The 24,647-nt window shown below is 38.5% G+C and overlaps 1 protein-coding gene across 7 annotated transcripts in view; it reads right to left on the bottom strand.

Annotated features, from left to right (window-relative positions):
* Window positions 1–24,647, bottom strand: part of RIC1 (RIC1 homolog, RAB6A GEF complex partner 1) — a 141,981-nt gene that overhangs the window by 5,551 nt on the left and 111,783 nt on the right. For all 7 annotated transcript variants that reach the window (XM_070480446.1, XM_070480447.1, XM_070480445.1 and 4 more), the window contains 10 exons: window positions 23,373–23,411; window positions 22,957–23,067; window positions 21,903–21,992; window positions 13,198–13,358; window positions 12,078–12,213; window positions 6,359–6,475; window positions 5,157–5,885; window positions 2,917–3,075; window positions 2,688–2,827; window positions 838–1,124 (listed from right to left, as the gene is read on the bottom strand). In XM_070480446.1, coding sequence (XP_070336547.1) covers window positions 838–1,124; window positions 2,688–2,827; window positions 2,917–3,075; window positions 5,157–5,885; window positions 6,359–6,475; window positions 12,078–12,213; window positions 13,198–13,358; window positions 21,903–21,992; window positions 22,957–23,067; window positions 23,373–23,411 — 1,969 coding nt within the window. The remainder of the gene's footprint in view (window positions 1–837; window positions 1,125–2,687; window positions 2,828–2,916; window positions 3,076–5,156; window positions 5,886–6,358; window positions 6,476–12,077; window positions 12,214–13,197; window positions 13,359–21,902; window positions 21,993–22,956; window positions 23,068–23,372; window positions 23,412–24,647) is intronic.

The following is a 24,647-nucleotide window of genomic DNA, read 5'->3' as shown; positions in this document are numbered from 1 at the left end:
GAACCAGGGAAGTTGGACTGGAACAGAATGGACTGACTAGATAATGCCACCTAGCAGTCATCTTCTATTATTGTTTAACTTACCAGAAACTAGGCAAAACCTTATTCATCCTTAAATGATTTTCCTTGGTTTTAAGATGACATGAAACTTCCAAATGCCATAATAAAAAGGTTTTTGTTTGAATTTTTGTAAGTAATAATAACCTGAACTAAAAAACCTAAAAATTTTTTTACCAAAATACAATTCACTTTGCCCTCTCCAAATTTAGAAGATGGCCCAAGCTCTCAAAGACATATTTTTACCATTTCTCTGGAATGAATCCTGTCAGGTAAGTCACAATTTAGCTTATTTTGAGATCTGGGACTAACCAATGCCAAAGTGAAAGTCACTTAGTTGTGTCCAACTCTTTGCGACCCCATGTACTATACAGTTCATGGAATTCTCCAGGCCACAATACTGGAGTGGGTAGCTGTTCCCTTCTCCAGGAGATTTTCCTGACCCAAGAATTGAACCGGGGTCTCCTGCATTTCAGGAAACTTCCTACAAAAAAAAAGTGTGGAAGCTTCTATACTCAGTCATGCTCAACTTGTTGATAATCTGAGAAAACAATCAGTTGGATTTATAAATTAAACTTCAAAGTTATAAGACCTAGAGACACATGATCTACTTTTGTTTACATCCTTAGTCAAATGGTGGATGTTCCAACTGATCTACAAAAAGTCAGCTTTTATCTAAGCTTGGAATGAAAAGACTTCCTTGAATATCAACTAATAGAAAAATGTCTAAACATTTGGAGCAAATATAATTCTTGTCTAAATAACACAAAGCCTGTATCACCTGTTCGGTATTTTCCGTTTCTGAAAGGAGAACTGACAGAAGCAGCTGGGGTGATGGGAAGTGGCCAAAGGAAATCTTTGTGGAGCCTCTTCAGGGCCAACACGAAGTTGTCTACTCGGGCAGCACGGGTACGCTCCCTGCACAGCCAACTAATGAGTTCAAAGCCCAACTGGGCTGCAAAGCAGCCGAGATCCTTTAGCCGAACTTCTTCTAAGAGACGCCGAGCGTGTCTCCAGAGCATCATATCAATATACATGTTCTCAGCACAGTCACTGTCTTTGCTCCATCTGTAAGTGGGAACACAAGTAAGCTACAGAACAATCTTCACATACTTCTTATGAAGTAGCCCTGAAAATGCTGACAAGGAGGTTAAGAGATTTGAGGGAAGAGGAAGATCAAGTATCAGAGCTTCTCCATGCGATAGCACACCTGTTGAGCAATAGCTGGAATACAGAAAGCAGCCTCTTAAACATGTCTGTAAAATAAAAGTACAAAATAGAAAACAAACAGAAGACTGACAAAGCCAAACCAGGAAGAGGATAGTGACTGGATGAAGTAAAGAAAGGAAGCAAATAAATGCTGTATTTGAAAAGAGGGAAGGAGATCAGATCAAGAAGACTAAAGAGAAGCAAAGTGAAATGCAGTCTCTTAATGTGAGTTATAGACACATAAGAAAAAAACAGATTTTAAAAAATGAATGACTAAATATCGTCTATCATCCCTTACTCCTATGAACTGATGTGTCACCACTGGTTTGGTACCAGGGTGATGGGGTGCCTTCAGAGAGCAGTACTGGAGCAGGACTACCTGCATTCTGAACTCGGCTCTGCCACACAGTTTTGTGAATATAAAGCAAGTTTATTTTTCTGGGCCTCTGTTTTTCACCTGTATAATGTGGATAATAACAGTATATTTACCCATATGGAGCTGTTACTGAAAAACCTATACACGGAAATGTTTGAACTGTGCCTGGCGTGCAGTGAGCACTTAGTGTATATTAAACACCACTTGCATTCAGGGTACAGCTGAGTAGCTACTGTTTGCCTGGCAATTGTTTTATAGTCTTTCACAGATGCATTTAACTTGTTTATGGTGTGTGTGTGTCTGAGTATGTGTGTTGGAAATGCAGGTGTATTAATGGCTCTGATAAGAAAAAGCTGCAAAACATCACAATACAAATGTTCAGGAAGCTGTCATTCTGTGTCAGGCGCTCTAGTAAGAATATACATGGAATATAAAGAAAGGACTGGGGAGAGAAAGAAACCAAGAGCCAAGACCACATAACAACACAGGAAGGAACACAGGACCTCACAAAACAGGAAAATCTATTTTACAACGTTCAGCATGAGTTCAGAGCTACCCTTCAGGGCATTGTAACCCATCTACATGTAATAGAGGTTTCAGGCTCCAGGATACCCTTTTTTGGCATGAACTGTTTAATGACTTCTCCACTCAAAAGAGTCACAAGAGAGTCCAGTACATGAGGACTAAAATTTTCTTACGGTCAAAAGGTACACTGGGAAAGAAGGGGAAAACTGTTGACTATAAGAAGGCTTTTGAATTATTTGCAGATCTAGCTTCCTTTTTATTCTGGTCCTCTATTAGAGGTAATTTAATGTTAGTCACATTTAGAATGGGCATATCAAGACCTATTCTAGTACAAAGGGCAAAAACTGTACAAAGAATAAAGAAGTGAATTTAGGAGAAAGAAAAAAGGGAAGCCTTTTGGGAATGTAAAAAGGAATTGCAATCGGATCAAATAGTTTTTTCCTAAGATCCAGTTTTACAAATACCCTGAAATGCAATGTGTTGTAGAATGCCCTAAAAGTAACAGTTCTTCATTCTTTTACCTTTTTCCAGAAGGACCAGATGGCATACTTAGTGTTTTCTGTAAGCTGAATTTACTAGCAGGAACACTCTCAGCTGACTGGGATAAACTGATGCTTCGATTCCTGAAGAACTCAAATCCACCACCACTTGAACTGGGTTCCTGTGATCACACACAAGGTGCACAGTATGGTTAGAGGAGATGTCAAGTGGGTGTGTGGCCAAGCAAAGCTGTGCGATTCTTCACCTAACCTGAGCTGTAGGTGTGGATGGGGGCGTCTCAGATTCTCCAGAGCCAATGGCTTTCAGAAATCGAATCATGTGTCGACACAGGTCCCACTTGCCTTGTTCCAGGGCTGTGTTGAAAAGAAGGGTGGCATGTTGCCTACTTACTGCTGGAACTTCCATGTTCTAGAAAAAAAAACAAGAATTCCTTTTATACTGCAAATGATTTGAGAAGATATGAGTAATTCTCTATCTCCACACTTCCCTAAACCCAGACAAGTAATGCAGATATAGCACTGTAAGGAATAATTTACTAGTAAAATCAAAAGAAGCATTAAAAAGTACCATACAAGAAGAAGTGAGGCAAATATTTCCCTGGTGTAATATATGATTTCTTGCACTCCCATTAGTGCCAGATATCTTAAACTTTACATACATTCTTTCTTTTCATTGCTCCTAGTGACTCTCAAAAGAGATATATCATTCTCATTTTACACATGAGAAAACTGAGTTAAACAACTTGTTGAAATTATGCATTTAAAACTTTTTAAAAATTGTAATTGCATGGCAATGCAGAGTGTACAAATAGAAGCACAGGATAAAAAGGTAAATAGTATCTCAGTATTAATATGAAAATTAGTTTGATTCTGAAGTCTTCCTGAATATGTCTAGGAAATCCCCGGAATTCTGTAGACCACACATTGAGAATCCCCTGCCCTCAAGAGTGTTAGAAATCCAAAATGAAAGAAATCTGGTTGCCAAAAACAGGACAGTTAGATGAGAGAGAAATAAAAATATATGTTCTAAACAAAGAAAGAAATAACTTGTTGAAGATCAGCAGAAAAGCAGGAGTATACTGACTCCAAAAAAGCTCTGGTCTATGTCCTGTGACAGAGCTTTCTGATGATGTGACTTAATAAAAAACTCTGCTCTGGGCAACAGTATATATATATATTGCTACACAATGGGCATCCACAGTGGTTCTTTCACAGATTTAATCTTGCTGCTTGCCCTGGTCTTCATGGAGAGGCGCCTAACAGGTAAGTTCAACTATAATTATTTATCTGTCAGTCACAACTTAGGAATCCTGATAAAGTTTCTAATTCCATTGCTTGGGAGATCACTGAAATCTAAGCAGTGGCCTAAATTAAACAAACAAACAAAAAACTGCATTTATCTTGTTTCTGTTTTTATGATTGCGTGGTCTTTTAAGAATAGCCAGAATCTCAGGGCCACGCACCTTCTGCCACAATATCTTCTCTGACTTCAGTCAGCTGCCATGAAGCAAATAAGCTGACAGGAAAACTGCTTCAGGAAAAATCTCAAACCAGGTTTATGGTTAGCTTCTTTAAACAATAAAAACAACTCTGCGGTAATTTGAAAGAACTTTCACCTCTCAGCAATTCCACAGTACAAGGAGAGAAATTATTGTGGAGGGCTCAGATAAACCCACTAATATTAAAAATAATTATTTACTAGTATGTTTCTTATATAATATTTTGACAATCTTATGTAGTATGTGCATACTATTATGTATTATAATGTGTTATATGGATAAACATACATGGCTTCCCTGGTGGCTCAGACAGTAAAGAATCTGCCTGCAGTGTGGAAGACTTGGGTTCGATCCCTGAGTTGGGAAGATCCCCTGGAGGAGGGCATGGCAACCCACTCTAGTGTTCTTGCCTGGAGAATTCCCATGGACAGAGGAGCTTGGGCTATAGTCCATGGAGTCACAAAGAGTCCGACACAACTGAGCGACTAAGCACAGTGCATATACCTATATGTATACATAGGAGACACTCCTTTAATATTATTCAAAATAATACTGTAAATTCATTAATTTGTTTTTTTAATGGGCAAACAGGATTACAAAAAAAAAAAACCAAACCTTGCAATGCTGCTTTTTAATAGTAATTTTCTGCCATCATATACTAAGATTGAGTTCTTCAAAAGTAAAGATAAAAACTGAACAGAAAACTTGACTCTAATAGTTTTTTTTTATTTGTTTATTTGGCTGCACCAAGTCTCAGCTGCAGCACGTGGACTCTTTTGCTGCAGCATGCAGGATCTAGATCCCTGAGACAGGGACTGAACCCAGACTCCCTGCATTGGTGCGCGTGGATTCTTAACCACTGGACCACCAGGGAAGTGCCTGTACTAGTTCTTTAATCACGATCACAGTGCCAACCAAGGACATTTGCTTTCTTTTTCCTTTAGGTTTATGCTCACTAATTCTTATACATTTACAAGAAGATAATTGTTACCTGTAAGATAATAAGGTAAGACGCAGCAGTATCTAAATCCTGAGCCATCAAACATTCTTCAAACAAGTCCTTGGGGTTTCCAACAGCTGCAAACAGGTAGTTCCACAGGGCATACTCAGTCTTCCTGGCACAGTGAACAACTGTCTGCAGGAAGAGCGGGAACTCGGTGATAAATTTTGCCACCGTGGGAAGCAGAGGGTCGGGAATGGGCTCCCGTGAGGTAGCTTCTTCTTCCAGCACTTCATGGAGCATGAGCTCCAGCACGTGGGGAAAGTAAGGCAGCGCGGCACAGGACTGGGCTAAGAGCAGAGCTTGCTCCCCGAGGTTCCTCACCAGCAGCTGACGCAGAATGTGATGGAGGTAGATCTGAGAGGTTCTCTCCACGACACAGAAAGGGAAGAGCACCTCCAGCTGTTCCCTAGCACTGTTCCGAGAATACAGAGAATCGTAGAGCAGAGTGTCATTGACAGCACCAAGGACTAATGCATCTTCAAACAGAACAGCCAGGGGGTAGATATTTATGTGGAAAGGCAGCATGATCCGCTGGGACAAGAAGGAATGGGGCTTGCGGTGATCCCTGGGGAAAAGAGGGAGCCAGACTTTCATCCCGGCACCACCACAGCTCAGCCAGAGGGCCTCCAACAGGTGACGCTTCTGTTTATTTGCGCGACATGTGGTCCAGACATTTTCAACAGACTGGGCTAGTACAACAGGAGGACAGAATGGCAACTGGAGAAGAAGAGACTGAAATCAGTTCTTTTCCCATTTAATTTGTAGATGAAGCTTTCCTAGGTACTAGTTTCTCAAGGCTTTCAAAATGACAGTATAAATTCTGGGGAGAATTAGAAGAATCTGTTTAAAGTTAACAATACTGCCCTGCCTTTCAAAGTAAGTGTACTTAAATCTAAAAACAAAACAACCCCCCTCCCCCAAGGAACTTCACCAATTTATCCTGTTTTTCCATTAGAATTATTCCAAACAATAACACCTAACCAGTAACGTCTGGCATACAGAACATTTTATTATCATTTTAGGGTCTTATTCTCCACTTTTCACAGTCTTGCATCCAAAGGCTCACAACTAATTTTATATACTTTCTCAGTATCCAAATCACAAGACAATACTCTGCTCTTAAATTCTTTTATTCCCTCATCCTTCTCCCAGACATTCTTTACATTTTAAGTGACTCGCATTTAACTCACAAGTTTCCTTTGGTTAGGGTTGCTGTCCTTCTCTCGGATCTGAGGGCCGGACCTGTCCCTCTGCATCATGATGAGCTGTCCTGCCAGATTTAGCATAATGCTCTCTGCATCACGAGCCTGAAAGGAAAATAATTGGATTCATATGAATTAATAGGTATATTTTCAGCATTTCCCCCACCAAGGCATAATGCTTACAGGTTAAACAAACAATACTGAGTGTGTATCATGGTGAGTCATTCTGTTAGACTCTGCTGGAGTCAAGGAGCTGTCTGGCTCCACTAGTACAAGCTTAACACAATGCAATTAATAATTAATTAGTGAAAAAGTGAAATTCAAATTGATGGCAGAGTTGAATTACCCTGAAAAAACTAACAGACTTCCAGAAATTCATAAAAGTGAGACATTGCTTCAGTGACCTGGTTGGCATAGCTAGAGAAGGCTTAAGGATGAAGTGGGACTTGAAGGGTGAGGATGACATACATGGGTGGGAGAAAAACGTTTGGTATTTTAGTTGAAGAATGAAATATAAATGACACAAGAAGATAAAATAGTTCTACTGGGAAAGTGAGAACAATCTGGCTAGATTAGGGATATTACGAGAAAAAATACTGATGGTAATAGACCTTCATGGAGGGCTTGGAAAGTCAAGTAAAAATATATCAGGAAATAAGCCACTACTTATGGTCCTTGAATAAAAGAGTTATTAAAAATTCTGAGTTATTCAGGATGGATGACTGAGCGGAGGAAGATATCATGGGTGGTGACTTCAGAAATGAAGTAAACAGTCTGCGTTTTATTAAGGAAAATGTCAACCAAACCCTAAAGTAGAAAACGTAGGACTCCCAGCTAGGAGCACTGCTTTAAAGTTTAATTTCAGCTATCAAGTTATTTTCACTTGTAAAGAGGAAGAACATTTTGATTAAAACAAACCAAAAGCTTACTTGTATTCTAGACATGAAGGGTAAAAAAACAAAGCTAAGTCAAAGATGATTTCAGAGTGCTGAATCTAGGTGAGGTGCTAGAGAAGTTGCAGTCTTCATGGACAGAAGTTAGAAGGAGATAATAACTTAGGAAAGGGAATCTGAAGAGTTTCCTTTCAGTTCAGTTCAGTCGCTCAGTCCTGTCCGACTCTTTGTGACCCCATGAACCGCAGCACGCCATGCCTCCCTGTCCATCACCAACTTCCAGAGTCCACCCAAACCCATGTCCATTGTGTTGGTGATGCCATCCAACCATCTCATCCTCTGTTGTCCCCTTCTCCTCCTGCTCTCAATCTTTCCCAGCATCAGGGTCTTTTCAAATGAGTCAGCTCTTCACATCAGGTGGCCAAAGTACTGGAGTTTCAGCTTCAACACCAGCCCTTCCAATGAACACCCAGGACTGATCTCCTTTAGGATGGACTAGCTGGATCTCCTTGCAGTCCAAGGGACTCTCAACAGTCTTCTCCAACACCACAGTTCAAAAGCATCAATTCCTCGGTGCTCAGCTTTATAGTCCACCTCTCACATCCACACATGATCACTGGAAAAACCATAGCCTTGACTAGACGGACCTTTGTTAACAAAGTAATGTCTCTGCTTTTTAATATGCTATCTAGGTTGGTCATAACTTTCCTTCCAAAGAGCAACTGTCTTTTAATTTCATGGCTGCAGTCACTATCCACAGTGATTTTGGAGCCAAGAAAAATAAAGTCAGCGGCTGTTTCCCAATCTATTTGCCATGAAGTGATTCTTTCACTTTCATCAAGAGGCTCTTTAGTTCTTCTTCACTTTCTGCCATAAGGGTGGTGTCATCTGCATATCTGAGGTTATTGATATTTCTCCCGGCAATCTTGATTCCAGCTTGTGCTTCCTCCAGCCCAGTGTTTCTCATGATGTACTCTGCATATAAGTTCACTGCCCATTAAATTAGAAAGAATCTTAAGACTTCCAGATAAAAATGTGAGAGATGACCAACTGGAGATGAAAACCAGAATCACTGAACTATAATGGTAAGGCTGGTAAACTGAAGGAAACAGATGAATTTTCTGAAGCAAGGTATATGGGCGCAACAGAGCAGAGGGCCGCTGGCTAAGCTTTTGGAGGCAAGAAGAGAAACACAGCATGATGCCACTAACCAAAGAAGGAAAGAGTTTTAGGAAGGAAAGGATGATTATTAAGATGACATGGATTGTCTCCTAGCTTTGACTCCTGCTGGCTGGATGAATTTAAGCTCCAATATCATTTACGGTTCAGTCAGGAAAACAATGTATTCTACTTGAAAAAATAATCAGATATATGAAATGCTCGTTTGTACCACTCTAAGACACAGGAGATTGTGTGTAAAGAAATGGCAGAAGGGTGCTGAATACTCAGGGACTTTGTCACTCATTTTTGCTCTATATCATCCAGGTAGGTAATAAGCATGTTAATTTAAAAAGCAGGAATTTGAAAAATTACTCCCACAAAAATCTGTAAGCAACTGTCACAAAGCTGAAGAATTCTACTTGGAAATGAGTCTTCCGTTCCTGATTTAGCACATAAACTAAAAATCTGAACATCTGTCCATAACACATGAGAAACAGTAAATAACTTAAGAGTTAGGAGAAGGAAAAATGGAATTGAAAAGCTGTGTGAGAATTAAAAGAAATAGAGAGGAGAGGAAACCGAACATGCAATCCCAAGAATCAAACAGTATACTGTTTGGAGACTGGCACAGGGCTTCCCTGGTAGTTCAGATGGTGTAAGAATCTGCCTGCAATGCAGGAGACCCAGGTTCAATCCCTGGGTTGGGAAGATTGCCTAGAGAAGGGAATAGCAATCCACTCCAGCATTCTTGCCTGGAGAATTCCATGGACAGAGGAGCCTGATGAGCTACAGTCCATGGGGTAATGGAATCAGACATGACTGAGTGACTAACACACACACTCCCACAGTGAGAAACTCCTCAAATACTTCCAAAGACCCGAAGAACATTCACTGCAGTTCTCTAAAATATGTTAATGTTCATAATGACCACTTTTAAGTTTTCAGATAGTAAATTCACCACTGTATTTTATACTATTTCATTAAAAACAAACAAACAAACAGGGCTTCCCTGGTGACTCAGTGGTAAAAACTTTGCTTGCCAATGCAAGACATGGGTTCAATCTCTGGTCTGGGAAGATCCCACATGCCCCACACAGCAACCGAGCCTGTGCTCTAGAACCTGGGAGCTGCATCTACTGAAGCCCACACACCCTAGAGCCAGTGCTCTGCAACGAGAGAAGCCATCGCACCGAGGAGCCTGTGCACTGCAATTAGAGTAGTCCCCGCTTGCCACAGCCAGAGAAAGGTCTGCTCAGCAATGAACAACCAGCACAGAAAAAACCCCACAAAATTCTCTATTTTTCCCTTCAGCTCTAGCCACGCAGTCAACATTTTTTACTGATAATATCACAGTACATAAGGACAGGTGACCATTACAGCCCTCTCAGGCAACTTTGATGAACTTTTCAGAAACTGAGTGTAACACAAAAGCTGGGACCACATGTATCCTCAAGGTCCTAAATCTGAAGGAACCCAACAAACCATCTCTTACCCTAAAAAATTCCTGGTAGGTAATTCTCATTGGAGCTTCAGAGACAAGGAGCTCACCTGTCTCCTGAGGGAGGCCACCTTACTGTTGAACAGTTCTCACTGCTGGTTTTTTGTTGTTAAATCAAGACTTGCTTTGCTTTTTAAACCTTGGCCTTCTCTCTGTGCAAGATGTAATCTATTTCCTCTTATCTTTCAACTTCTTATTCTGCTCTTTACAAAGTTAAGTATCTCCTTTGTAAAAGGGCCTCTTAATTAAAATGGGACACCCAGTGTTATTCATCTTCTGACTGCCTACTCTATCTAGAATATTCAAGAAGCTTTTTCTTTAATATGACTTCAAACATGATAAAAAGTACATAAAATGTACACCACCCTATTTTATTCTCATTATTCAGATTGACAATTACCAAGGTTTGTTTCACCTATCCCTTTTCTCTTTTTATTAATACTTACTTTGCCAATGTATTTTACAGGACGATATCATGCCACTTTACTCCTATACATTTAATAGGCATCTCTCAAATATACGGACATTTGATTATATAATTACAATGCTAACATCACATCTAAATTTAATAAAATTTAGAACTATTTCTCAGTGTCAACTCTCAGTCAACATCGCTAATTGTTTTAACAGTGTCTTTTTGTAGTCTATTTGAATCAAAATACAAATGACCTTATGCATTACATTTTGTTGTCATAGCTCTAAAGCCTTATTTAGAAGACTCTTCTTTTTTCGTCTGCATTAATGACTTAGTTTTCCTATAGAATGTTATTAAACTAAACCTTTATCCCTGTATTTTCGATGAATAGAAGATGACTCGAGAAGCTTGATTCAGTTCAGGCTCAGTGCTTTTGGCAGTAATTCCTCATGTGAACCTCAGGCTGCATTACCCCAGGAAGCATGCATGGTTCTCCTACTTTTAGTGCTGCTAAGACTGACTAATAAGGCTTAGGCATGACAACTTCACTGTGAAGTTCCCATCGACCATTCATTGGTTTCAACCGGTGGTCACTGAATCCACTCATTTTTTTCAAAGGCTGCAAAACTGATTCTTAATTCTCAAATTCCTTCCATATCTTTTAGCTAGAAATCTGTAAAACATTCCTTTTTTTTATTAACTAGGACTATCTGGTTACATGAAATATGAGTTTGCAGAGAAAATGGAACCTGTATTTTAAAGGCAGTCAGTGGAAGTGCCTTAATAGGAAGTTTTAAAAGACTAGACAGACAGGGATGACAAGTAAATCCACACAGAACTTTTCTCTGAAGATGGGTTCCACATTGACATGAAGTTGCATAAGTTATGCAACCTGGTCCTGGTGGCAATGCTACTTACACAGTTACTTTAACCAGAAACTATGGGGGTATCCCTTCTCTTTGCTCATAATTAACTAATCATGGAGTCCTCTATATGTCATATTCCTTCTACTTCTTTCTATCTTCTTTTCATTACCCAAGTTTGGACCACAAACACCATTCACCTAGATCATTGCAATGGCCTCTTAGCTGCTCTCCCTTCATCCAGTATTGTCCAAGTCTGGTTCATTTTCCTCCTTTGTAATGTTTTCTCTAATATTACAAAGCTTAGATCTAATAATTTCTAGCTTAAAACACTTTAGACTTTAAGACAAAGTCCATAGTATCAATAAGATTCTCATACTCTATGTTCTAGTCACTGTGAAATTTCTTCTAATTCCCTGAATGTGTCATGTTCTCTCTTATCTACAGGCCTTTGAACTGTTCCCTCTGACTGAAATTCCTCTTTACTTAGATAAACACCACTTATTCTTCAGGTTTCAATTTAAATGATAGAGAAACCATATGTGATTGCTTAGACTACTCCAGGCTTTCGTTACACACAGTGTAACTTTTATACACAGTATAACGTTATAACACAGTATCACTTTCTGGTATACACAGTAACCTGTATTACTTTTTGGTATACACATCACATTTATAATTAATTATCTATGTAATTATTTCTTTCCAGTAGTAGCAAAAACCATGTTTGTTTAGTTGGCACTGTAACCCAGCATCTTCATACAAGGCAAATTCTAGATATTTATTATGTATTTTCTGAACAAATGAATAGTTCCTAATATCAAATTAAAACACAAAGAACTGAAAACTGTAAAGAGCTCTGATAACAGAATGGTACCTGCTGTGGCATCTTCAAGGTGATTCCATTCTCTGTACTCACTGATGTCAGAGTGACAGATACCACCAGGAAAGGGTGAGGAATGTAGCGTGACATGGATACTTCCTGAAGAACCTGAATACCAGCAGTATTTGGACTGTAAAAGAGAAAGAAACCATATACCTCAACAATTCTAATGAGGTTTTTTTTCCCTCCCCATTTCTACTACAAATAGTATGAGAGTTTATGTTTATAGGGGCCCCAAATACTTTCTACCTACCATTTCCACCTCCCCAAGTATCCTTTAAACAGCAGAATGACAAGGCTGTGGCACCCAAGAACACAAATGGAGATAAGGGGAGGGAAAAAAGGAGAGTAAGACATAGAAAAAAGAAATTGGGAAGAACGTTACAGGAATAGCTTCGTCAGCTGAGATGTAGTTGGCTGAGGAAGGAAATGGGTTCTATCTAAGGTGATCTGCTAATTTTTATCTTTATAAAAGAGATCCTCAATTACTAAGCTACTTCAGCAAACACACACTTCATAGCTTTTTTATAAAAAGAAACAAAAGCCATCTGAGAACAAAATAAAACTCGACAAGTGTGGTCTAAATGCTGCAAGTTGGCCAGAAGCAAAGAAGAATATGAGCAACACACACAAACAGCAAGAAGACAGTTAGTTTTTCCTTTTCCAGACTTTAGCCACCTAGGCCAGTGAAAATGTACAAGAGTCTGCTAAGGCCATGCTTCCTAAGCCCCTGAAGCTGTAGAAACACTATAAATTTCCCCAAGTTTGTAGAACACTAGGATGATTAGTAACAACCTGTTATCAAGATCTGTAAAAAAAAAAAAATTAATATTTAAAATTTTACCCCATCTGAAACTAGCTTTTTTTTTTTTCCCCCTCAAATGAGTCCAGTAAGATTAGCTGAAAAAATTGGTAAAGCTTTATAGTTTATTTCTTTTGGTAGCTAAAGATAACTACCATATGAAGATCACTAATTAAAATTCCTTGCTTTATTAAACTCCTAAAACAAAGGAAACCAAATATAAAATTAGAGTAACTGTTTTGAGAAATAAAACTACAGAGGAAGCATGATAAATAAGAGCAAAAAATGATTCTGTATATTTTATATACTTACCCATCAGATTTTCTTTCAATACTATAAAGGCATATTGAACAGTCTGCTCGAAAAACTATTACCATGTCCCGGAAAACACTAAGCAGTAATGTTTCTGCTTGTGTTTTGGTGACATGAGCAAAAGCATTGTCCAGATTTGAGGTTCGCAAATACACTCTGAGCTGTAGAAAATAAAAATAAAGACAACTGTAAAAAGAAGATACCTACCATGGATGACTACATAGACATACTGTTTTTTAAACTACTTTTTTGCAAGTAAAAGGAGCTAAAGACTAATCTGAGCATTCATAATAAATGGATATTTCTATTTTGACAAAGTAGGCTCATTCTACAAATAACTAAAAGATGAGTGATCAAAACTGTGATGTACTATTATGAGATACGCCTTTTAGACCTGCACATTTAGACATGACATCAGGAGGTGTAGTTTCTCAAAAAATAAATATATCAAATCAATCAATATACCTCTAAGGACAGACATTCTTATAAACTTTTCAACTTTTAACTATTTTTTTTATTGGTTACAAACTTTATAGAGAATGGCTAAAATCATTAGAAAAAGTAATCCTGGAAGTCCTGATTATTCCTTTCATTTTTTTTTAAACAGTAACTTGAAATGAAAATACTATTAGCTAAAAATGTGGAATTTTTGATTAAAAAGAAAATGTCTCATTCATTTCCAATAGGTTATTTGTATATAGATTAAACAACGCTTGCTAGAGGAGGAGCTAAGATGGCGGAGGAACAGGACGGGGAGACCACTTTCTCCCCTACAAATTCATCGAAAGAATATTTGAACGCTGAGCAAACTTCACAAAACAACTTCTGATGGCTAGCAGAGGACATCAGGTGCCCAGAAAAGCAGCCCATTGTCTTCAAAAGGAGGTAGGACAAAATATAAGATAAAAAGAGAGACCAAAGAGCTAGGGATGGAGACCCGTCCCAGGAAGGGAGTCGTAATAGAGGAAGTTTCCAAAAACCAGGAAACCCTCTCACTGGCGGGTCTGGGGGAAGTTTTCGAATCTCGGAGGGCAACCTAACTGGGAGGAAAAATAAAAATAAAACCCACAGATTACATGCCTAAAAGCAACTCACAGCAGAAAAGTACCCCAGACGCCCACATCCGCCACCAGCAAGTGCGGAACAGAGAGGAGTGGGCCCTGTTGCTTAGGGTAAGGACCAGGCCTGAATGCCCTGAGGGTAATCCGAGGGAGCTAATATGAGATAGCAACTTAAAACTGTGGGATAGCAAGAGAGAGAGAGAAAATGAACTGGCCCGAAAACACTGTGGCCATTCGCAGAACAAAGGAAGAACTGAGCGATCCCAGAGAAGAGCTAGCTGGCGGCGGACCAGGCCTGAGGCAGGAGGCAGGGGGGAAGGGAAAGGGGCAAACTCAGCCCCAGAGAGGGCACCCCCTACCAAACTGCAAATAGGCTTCCAGTTTCTAACCAAAGACTTCCTGAGATTCTAGATGGTTGACATCTGCCTGGAGGGTCGCGGCTAGAGACCAGCTCCGGAGAATAGACACAAGGCGCACGCACCCGACTGGCGAGGGCGGAAACTGAGGCTGGGACCGCGAAGGGGAGAAGGCGCACCGCACCGAGGGAGAGTGCGCCTCTCAAGCTCCTGGCTGCCTGAGCTGCTCGGGCGGGGAAGGCACAAAACGCAGGCCCAACCGAGTCCCTGCTTTTGTGGAATACCCAAAAACTGGAACCGCACACAACGCAGGGCCCGCACCCTATAGAGCAGCCTGGAGCCTGAGCAGTGTAGATGGGGGAAGCACACACGCTCACCGTGAGCGGGGTCAAACCCAGTGTGGCCGGAACACTGTGAGTGCTCCCCACACACGCCAGTGACATTTGTCTGCAGCGCCCCTCCCTTCCCGCAGCACAACTGAACAAGCGAACCTAAACAAGAGACCACCTCTGCGAGCTTGTGTCAGGGCGGAAATTAGACACTGAAGAAACCAGCAAACAGAAGCCAAATAAACAAAGGGAATCACTTCAGAAGTGACCGGTAAAACAGATTAAAATACCTGTAGGTAACACCAACTACATCGGAAGGGGCCTATAGATATCGAGAAGTGTAAGCTGGAACAAGGAGCTATCTGAAACTGAACCGAACCCACACTGCCCACAACAGCTCCAGAGAAATTCCTAGATATATTTTGACTTTTTTTTTCTTTTTTCTCTTTTATTTTCTTTTAAAATTCCCTATTACTCCTCTATTACTCCTTAACTTTCATTTTCATATATTTTTACTTTTTTATTAAAAAATTTTTTTTCTTTTTTTCTCTTATTTTCTTCTAAAGTCCTCTATTACTCCTTAATTTTTTTTTCCATTTATTTTTATTAGTTGGAGGCTAATTACTTTACAGTATTGTAGTGGTTTTTGCCATACAATGACATGAATCAGCCATGGATTTACATGTTTTCCCCATCCCGATCCCCCCTCCCACCTCCCTCTCCACCTGATCCCTCTGGGTCTTCCCAGTGCACCAGCCCTGAGCACTTGTCTCATGTATCCAACCTGGGCTGGTGATCTGTTTCACCCTTGATAATATACATGTTCATTTTCATTTCACTATAACCTTGCAAAAAAAAAAAAGAGGCCCTATTTTTAAACTGAACTTCATATATATTTCTTAAATTTTTTGTGGTTTTGTTTTTATATTGTATTTTTTAAGAGTCTAACCTCTACTCTAGATTTTTAATCTTTGTTTTTCAGTATTTGATATCAATTTTGGACATTTAGGAATCCAATATTCAGTACCTATTTTTATTCAGGAGTGTGTTGATTATTCTCTCCCACTTTTGACTCTCCATTATCTCCCTCAGATCACCTCTATTTCCTCCCTCACCCTTCTCTTCCCAATCCAATTCTGTGAATCTCTGTGGGTGTCTGGGCATCGGAGAACACTTAGGGAACAGAGAACTGCGTAGATCTGTCTCCTCCTCTTGAGTCCCCCTTTTTCTCTGCCTGCTCATCTCTATCTCCCTCCTCCCTCTCCTCTTCTTCATGTAACTCTGTGAACCTCTCTGGGTGTCCCTCATGGTGGAGAATCTTTTCACCATTAACCCAGAAGTTTTATTATCAGTGCTGTATAGTTGGAGAAGTCTTGAGGCTACTGTAAGAATAAGACTGAAATCCAGAGGCAGGGGACTTAAGCCCAAAACCTGAGAACACCAGAAAACTCCTGACTACAGGGAACATTAAGTAATAAAAGATCATCCAAAAGCCTCCATACCTATACTGAAACCAACCACCACCTAAGAGCCAATAAGTTCCAGAGCAAGACATACCACGCAAATTCTCCAGCAATGCAGGAACACAGCCCTGAGCGTCAACATACAGGCTGCCCAAAGTCACACCTGACACACAGACCCATCTCAGAACTCACTACTGGACACTCCATTGCACTCCAGAGAGAAGAAATCCAGTTCCACGCACCAGAACACCGACACAAGCTTCCCTAACCAGGAAACCTTGACAAGCCAATCGTCTAACCCCACCCACGGGGAGAAACCTCCACAATAAAAAGGAACCACAGACCACCAGAATACAGAAAGGCCACTCCAGACACAGTAATCTAAACAAGATGAAAAGGCAGAGAAATACCCAGCAGGTAAAGGAACATGAAAAATGCCCACCAAGTCAAACAAAAGAGGAGATAGGGAATCTACCTGAAAAAGAATTTAGAATAATGATAATAAAAATGATCCAAAATCTTGAAAACAAAATGGAGTTACAGATAAATAGCCTGGAGACAAAGATTGAGAAGATGCAAGAAATGTTTAATAAAGACCTAGAAGAAATAAAAAAGTCAATTAAAAATGAATAATGCAATAAATGAGATCAAAAACATTCTGGAAGGAACCAACAGTAGAAAAACGGAGACAGAAGATAGGATAAGTGAGATAGAAGATAAAATGGTGAAAATAAATGAAGCAGAGAGGAAAAAAGAAAAAAGAATCAAAAGAAATGAGGACAACTTCAGGGACCTCTGGGACAATGTGAAACGCCCCAACATTCAAATCATAGGAGTCCCAGAAGAAGAAGACAAAAAGAAAGGCCATGAGAAAATACTCGAGGAGATAATAGCTGAAAACTTCCCTAAAATGGGAAAGAAAATAGTCACACAGGTCCAAGAAACCCAGAGAGTCCCAAACAGGATAAACCCAAGGCGAAACACCCCAAGACACATATTAATCAAATTAACAAAGATCAAACACAAAGAACAAATATTAAAAGCAGCAAGGGAGAAACAACAAATAACACACAAAGGGATTCCCATAAGAACAACAGCTGATCTATCAATAGCAACCCTTCAGGCCAGAAGGGAATGGCAGGACATACTTCAAGTAATTAAAGAGAATAACCTACAACCTAGATTACTGTACCCAGCAAGGATCTCATTCAGATATGAAGGAGAATTCAAAAGCTTTACAGACAAGCAAAAGCTGAGAGAATTCAGCACCACCAAGCCAGCTCTTCAACAAATACTAAAGGATCTTCTCTAGACAGGAAACACAGAAAGGCTGTAAAAGGCGAACCCAAAACAACAAAGTAAGTGACAACGGGACCATACCTATCAATAATTACCTTAAATATAAATGGGTTGATGCTCAAACCAAAAGACAAAGACTGGCTGAATGGATACAAAAACAAGACCCCTATATATGCTGTCTACAAGAGACCCACCTCAAAACAAGGGACACATACAGACTAAAAGTGAAGGGCTGGAAAAAAATATTTCACGCAAACGGAGACCAAAAGAAAGTAGGAGTCACAATACTCATATCAGATAAAATAGACTTTAAAATAAAAGCTGTGAAGAGAGACAAAGAAGGACACTACATAATGATCAAAGGATCAATCCAAGAAGAAGATATAACAATTATAAATATATATGCGCCCAATATAGGAGCACCACAATATGTAAGGCAAATGCTAACAAGTATGAAAGGGGAAATTAACAGTAACACAATAATAGTGGGAGACTTTAATACCCCACTCAAAACTGTGGATAGATCAACTAAACAGAAAATTAACAAGGAAACACAAACTTTAAAGGACACAATGGACCAGCTAGACCTAATTGATATCTATAGGACATTTCACCCCAAAACAATCAATTTCACCTTTTTCTCAAGTGCACACGGAACGTTCTCCAGAATAGATCACATCCTGGGCCATAAATCTAGCCTTGGGAAATTCAAAAAAAATTGAAAACATCCCAGTCATCTTTTCTGACCACAGTGCAGTAAGATTAAATCTCAATTACAGGAAAAAATTATTAAAAATTCAAACATATGGAGGCTAAATAACACACTTCTGAATAACCAACAAATCACAGAAGAAATCAAAAAAGAAATAAAAATATGCATAGAAACAAATGAAAATGAAAACACAACAACCCAAAACCTATGGGACACAGTAAAAGCAGTGCTAAGGGGAAGGTTCATAACATTACAGGCTTACCTCAAGAAACAAGAAAAAAGTCAAATAAATAACCTAACTCTACACCTAAAGCAATTAGAGAAGGAAGAAATGAAGAACCCCAGGGTTAGTAGAAGGAAAGAAATCTTAAAAATTAGGGCAGAAATAAATGCAAAAGAAACTAAAGAGACCATAGCAAAAATCAACAAAGCTAAAAGCTGGTTTTTTGAAAAAATAAACAAAATTGACAAACCGTTAGCAAGACTCATTAAGAAACAAAGGGAGAAGAAGCAAATTAACAAAATTAGAAATGAAAATGCAGAGATCACAATAGACAACACTGAAATACAAAGGATCATAAGAGACTACTACCAGCATCTCTATGCCAATAAAATGGACAACTTGGAAGAAATGGACAAGTTCTTAGAAAAGTATAACTTTCCAAAACTGATCCAGGAAGAAATAGAAGATCTTAACAAACCCATCACAAGCAAGGAAATCGAAACTGTAATCAGAAATCTTCCATCAAACAAAAGCCCAGGACCAGATGGCTTCACAGCTGAATTCTACCAAAAATTTAGAGAAGAGCTAACACCTATCTTACTCAAACTCTTCCACAAAATTGAAGAAGGTAAACTTCCAAACTCATTCTATGAGGCCACCATCACCCTAATTCCAAAACCAGACAAAGATGTCACAAAAAAAACTACAGGCCAATATCACTGATGAACATAGATGCAAAAATCCTCAACAAAATTCTAGCAAACAGAATCTAACAACATATTAAAAAAAATCATACATCATGACCAAGTGGGCTTTATCCCAGGAATGCAAGGACTCTTTAATATCCACAAATCAATCAATGTAATACACCACATTAACAAATTGAAAGATAAAAACCATATGATTATCTCAAAAGATGCAGGAAAAGCCACTGACAAAATTCAATTGATTAAAACTCTCCAGAAAGCAGGAATGGAAGGAACATGGCTCAACATAATAAAAGCTATATATGACAAACCCACAGCAAGCACTACCCTCAATGGTGAAAAATCGAAAGCATTTCCCCTAAAATCAGGAACAAGACAAGGGTGCCCACTCTCACCACTACTATTCAACATAGTTTTGGAAGTGTTGGCCACAGCAATCAGAGCAGAAAAAGAAATAAAAGGAATCCAGATAGTAAAAGAAGAAATGAAACTCTCACTGTTTGCAGATGACATGATCCTCTACATAGAAAACCTTAAAGACTCTACCAGAAAATTACTAGAGCTAATTAATGAATATAGTAAAGTTGCAGGATACAAAATTAACACATAGAAATCGCTTGCATTCCTATACACTAACAATGAGAAAACAGAAAGAGAAATTAAGGAAATAATACCATTCACCATGGCAACAAAAAGAATAAAATACTTAGGAGTATATCTACCTAAAGAAACAAAAGACCTATACATAGAAAACTATAAAACACTGATGAAACAAATCAAAGAGGACACAAACAGATGGAGAAATATACCGTGTTCATGGATTGAAAGAATATAGATCAATGGAACAAAGTAGAAAGCCCAGAGATAAATCCACGTACCTATGGACACCTTATCTTTGACAAAGGAGGCAAGGATATACAATGCAAAAAAGACGACCTCTTTAACAAGTGGTGCTGGAAAAACTGGTCAACCACTTGTAAAAGAATGAAACTAGAACACTTTCTAACACCATACACAAAAATAATCCCAAAATGGATTAAAGATCTAAATGTAAGGCCAGAAACTCTACAACTCCTAGAGGAGAACATAGGCAAAACACTCTCCGACATAAATCACAGCAGGATCCTCTATGACCCACCCCCCAGAATATTGGAAATTAAAGCAAAACTAAACAAATGGGACCTAATGAAACTTAAAAGCTTTTGCACAACAAAGGAAACTATAAGCAAGGTGAAAAAACAGCTTTCAGAATGGGAGAAAATAATAGCAAATGAAGCAACAAAGGATTAATCTCAAAAATATACAAGCAACTCCTGCAGCTCAATTCCAGAAAAATGACCCAATCAAAAAATGGGCCAAAGAACTAAACAGACATTATTTCTCCAAAGAAGACATACAGATGGCTAACAAACACATGAAAAGATGCTCAACATCACTCATTATCAGAGAAATGCAAATCAAACCCACAATGAGGTACCATTAGACACCAGTCAGGATGGCTGCTATCCAAAAGTCTACAAGCAATAAATGCTGGAGAGGGTGTGGAGAAAATGGAACCCTCTTACACTGTTGGTGGGAATGCAAACTAGTACAGCTGCTATGGAGAACAGTGTGGGGATTTCTTAAAAAACTGGAAATAGAACTGCCATATGACCCAGCAATCCCACTCCTGGGCATACACACCGAGGAAACCAGATCTGAAAGAGACACGTGCACCCCAATGTTCATCGCAGCACTGTTTATAATAGCCAAGACATGGAAGCAACCTAGATGCCCATCAGCAGAAGAATGGATAAGGAAGCTGTGGTACATATTACTCAGCCGTTAAAAAGAATACATTTGAACCAGTTCTAATGAGATGGATGAAACTGGAGCCCATCACAGAGTGAAGTAAGCGAGAAAGATAAAGACCAATACAGTATACTAACGCATATATATGGAATTTAGAAAGATGGTAACGATAACCCTATATGCAAAACAGAAAAAGAGACACAGATGTACGGAACAGACTTTTGGACTCTGTGGGAGAAGGCGAGGGTGGGATGTTTTGAGAGAACAGCATTGAAACAAGTATACTACCAAGGGTGAAACAGATCGCCAGCCCAGGTTGGATGCATGAGACAAGTGCTCAGGGCTGGAGCACTGGGAAGACCCAGAGGGATGGGGTGGGGAGGGAGGCGAGAGGGGGGATCAGGATGGGGAACACATGTAAATCCATGGCTGATTCATGTCAATGTATGGCAAAAACCACTACAATACTGTAAAGTAATTAGCCTCCAACTAATAAAAATAAATGGAAAAAAAATAAAACAACGCTTGTGAAAGTGAAAAATGTTAGTCACTCAGTTGTGTCTCTTTGTTACCCCATGGACTGTAGCCTGCCTCTGTCCATGCGATTTCCAGGCAAGAATAGTGGAGTGGGTTGTCATTTCCTTTTCTAGGGGATCTTTGGCAGGCAGATAATTTACTGTCTGAGCCACCTGGAAAGCCCTTAAATAATGCTTAATATTTTTAAAATATAAAAATCTATTATTTCTGAGAGAACAAAAACATACCTCTTCTTGACGATCACTTATGTTATAACATGCAAGGACAATAAAATCATTCCACCAGGCTAAGCCACCTGTCACAATCATATTCTGCTCCTTAAAAAAAAAAAAAAAAAATATATATATATATATATATACACACATTTATTCTTGCCAGTAATACATTTGTAAAATATTCCTAATCAGACAATGAAAGCTCTAATTATTTCTGCTCCACTCTCTATTCCTCCCTCCCGACAACATAAAGTGTTACTCGAGGGCCTTTATTAATAATGATTCAGATCCTATTTTGAAAAAAATGTGTATTTCTGTAAGACAGAAAATACATCATTCAAAGTCACTGGGAACCATGTAGCATCATTATTCCACATTCAGTACATCTTGGTTTACATTCTGGCTTTATCGTTTACCAGCTGCCTGACTCTGAATCCTACATAAAATGGTAATAGCAGTGCCCTCACTGGGTTGTTATTAAGATCAGTGAGATATATGAAAAGTGCCTGGTACATAGCAGGCACTGAGTAAATGTCAACTTCCTTTTCTTTTCCTCCTATTTGATTCTTGCAAAATCCAAATGCACATTTGTATGCTACCCAGATGTTTATATTGTACACAGACAAGCAGGGAACAACCTCAAATTTGTGGAGATTTATTCCAATCATATCTGATGAACTCTACCTGAAATGGAAGAGTAAATTTTCAATTACAGGATTAGCGTCTAATCTTAACAAGAATTAAAAACAAACTATCTATCTCAACAGACATGAACTTGGGCGAACTCCAGGTGATGGTAAGGGACAGCGGGGCCTGGCATGCTGCAGTCCAAGGGGTTGCAAAGAGTTGGACACAACTTAGCAACTGAACAACAACTATCTCAATACAAAATCCATTATCAAATACCAAGTACCTTATCAGAACTGACCCTTGGACACAATTCAGTCATTTTGTAATGTCTTGATTTTACTTCTTAGTAAGTAAGCAGTGGTTTACTCTATACTTAATTCATATTGTAGTTCTCCCACACTTTGAGAAATAGGTTTTTAATTTCAAAAAGACTAACCTGGGTAATGTTTCCAAAAAGCTTCCATTTTTTGGTGAGTAAAGAGTAATGTGCAAAACCAAACTTGCCAACAACAGCAATATTCTGGCCAAGTTTATCAATAGCTGAAAACTGAATTAAAAAAAATTAAGATCTCTTCCTTGAATTTTTTATTTAGACATAAGAGCTAAGGATTATGTCAGGACGGCAGACTATTAATAAACATTTGCTAAGTGAATTAAATATAAAATGCTAAATTCAAAACTCATATTTAAGTTATATTTAACAAAATTATAGATTTACACTAACAATGTACAAGGAATCAAGCACTGAAACTTCTATCAATGCACCCACTGAAAGGCTCAATCCCCAGAATACCTCTTGCAGCACATGCCATCCAATGAAAGTTAACACCAACAAAGTAACAAATAACTCACCCGTATAGGCCAATTGCTCTCTAGATAGGTGCTGGAAATCTAGGAAATAACACATCAGTTTGTAAGACTTTTGAAATGTTTACTATATTTAAATGTAAAGCATTAGCATCATAATATGAGATTAATTTTCCTGTAATGTTTAAAGTGCTCCCAAATAATGAGTATTACTAGCAGCCAATATTGCATATCTCCTGTCTCATCCATTTCATTATATGTTTTTACACATCAGGCTTTCCTCTTTTTTCTCTATACAGTTTTTGTTTGTTTTAAATATTGAACACTCAATAAATAATGGAATGACAAAAGATATTTAGAGAAGCATCTACAATGGTAGCCAAGAACTGTGTAGATGAACAGTCTGGTTTTGCTGATATGAACCATCCCTAAAATCTTATCTAATAAAATCAGAGCCTCAGCAAGAGTTTTTTTTTTTTAAATAGAACTCTCTTTCTTATTTTTATATTTTTCTGATTAAAAAATCAATGCATGCTTATAAATTTTAAACAAAATATAAGTACACAAAGTACAAACTGAAATTCTTCTCTTACATCACTGCTCAAGGGAAACAACTGGTTAGTTTTTATTCTGTTTCTAAACAGCCATGTACACGTAAGAGTGTGTATAAGTCATGGCTATTTATTCACCTATAAGTACTTTTAATATATTACAGATATGAACTCTACATCTGCAGCATCAACAACAGATTATCTTTCCATGCTGTCTGTCTCAGTTTTGTACATGATGTCATTTTATTACTCTAATGAGAATTTTAAACTTAGAAAATCCTCTGTGAGATATCAATGCATATTAAGTCAAGTCTAGCTTTATTGAAACTGTGACCTTTCTTAGTCTGCTGATTAAATAATTTCATGAGCACATGGTGAATGAAGGGTGAAAATTAACAGAACAACAGAACAAAGGAAAAATCTTCTGTTCCGGAATAACTACAGAACCTTCAATTTATTTATTTGCCTTTTACTCAAATAAAAATTATTACACATTTAAAAAAGGAAAGCCAAATGAAAAAGCCAAGTAAATGCAATCAAAGCCAATAAGCTTCTTTGTGTAATGTGAAGACGAAACCAAAGTCAAGCAAAAAAACCCCCAAAAACTCTGAAAACATCTGTATTAATCTTGATAAAATTTATTCATAAAACTATTTTTGTTAGACTTCACTTACTATCCAGTTAGTCATCCTAAAATCTAAATAAATTAATAACTTTTAGTACATTAGGAAGTTCTTAACCCCAGAACTGCTGATGTGTGGATGCCTAC

Source organism: Odocoileus virginianus, chromosome 18 (assembly GCF_023699985.2).
Source record: "Odocoileus virginianus isolate 20LAN1187 ecotype Illinois chromosome 18, Ovbor_1.2, whole genome shotgun sequence".
NCBI lineage: Eukaryota > Metazoa > Chordata > Mammalia > Artiodactyla > Cervidae > Odocoileus > Odocoileus virginianus.
Note: the sequence above shows the minus strand (reverse complement) of the source record. Positions and strands in the feature narration are given on the sequence as shown.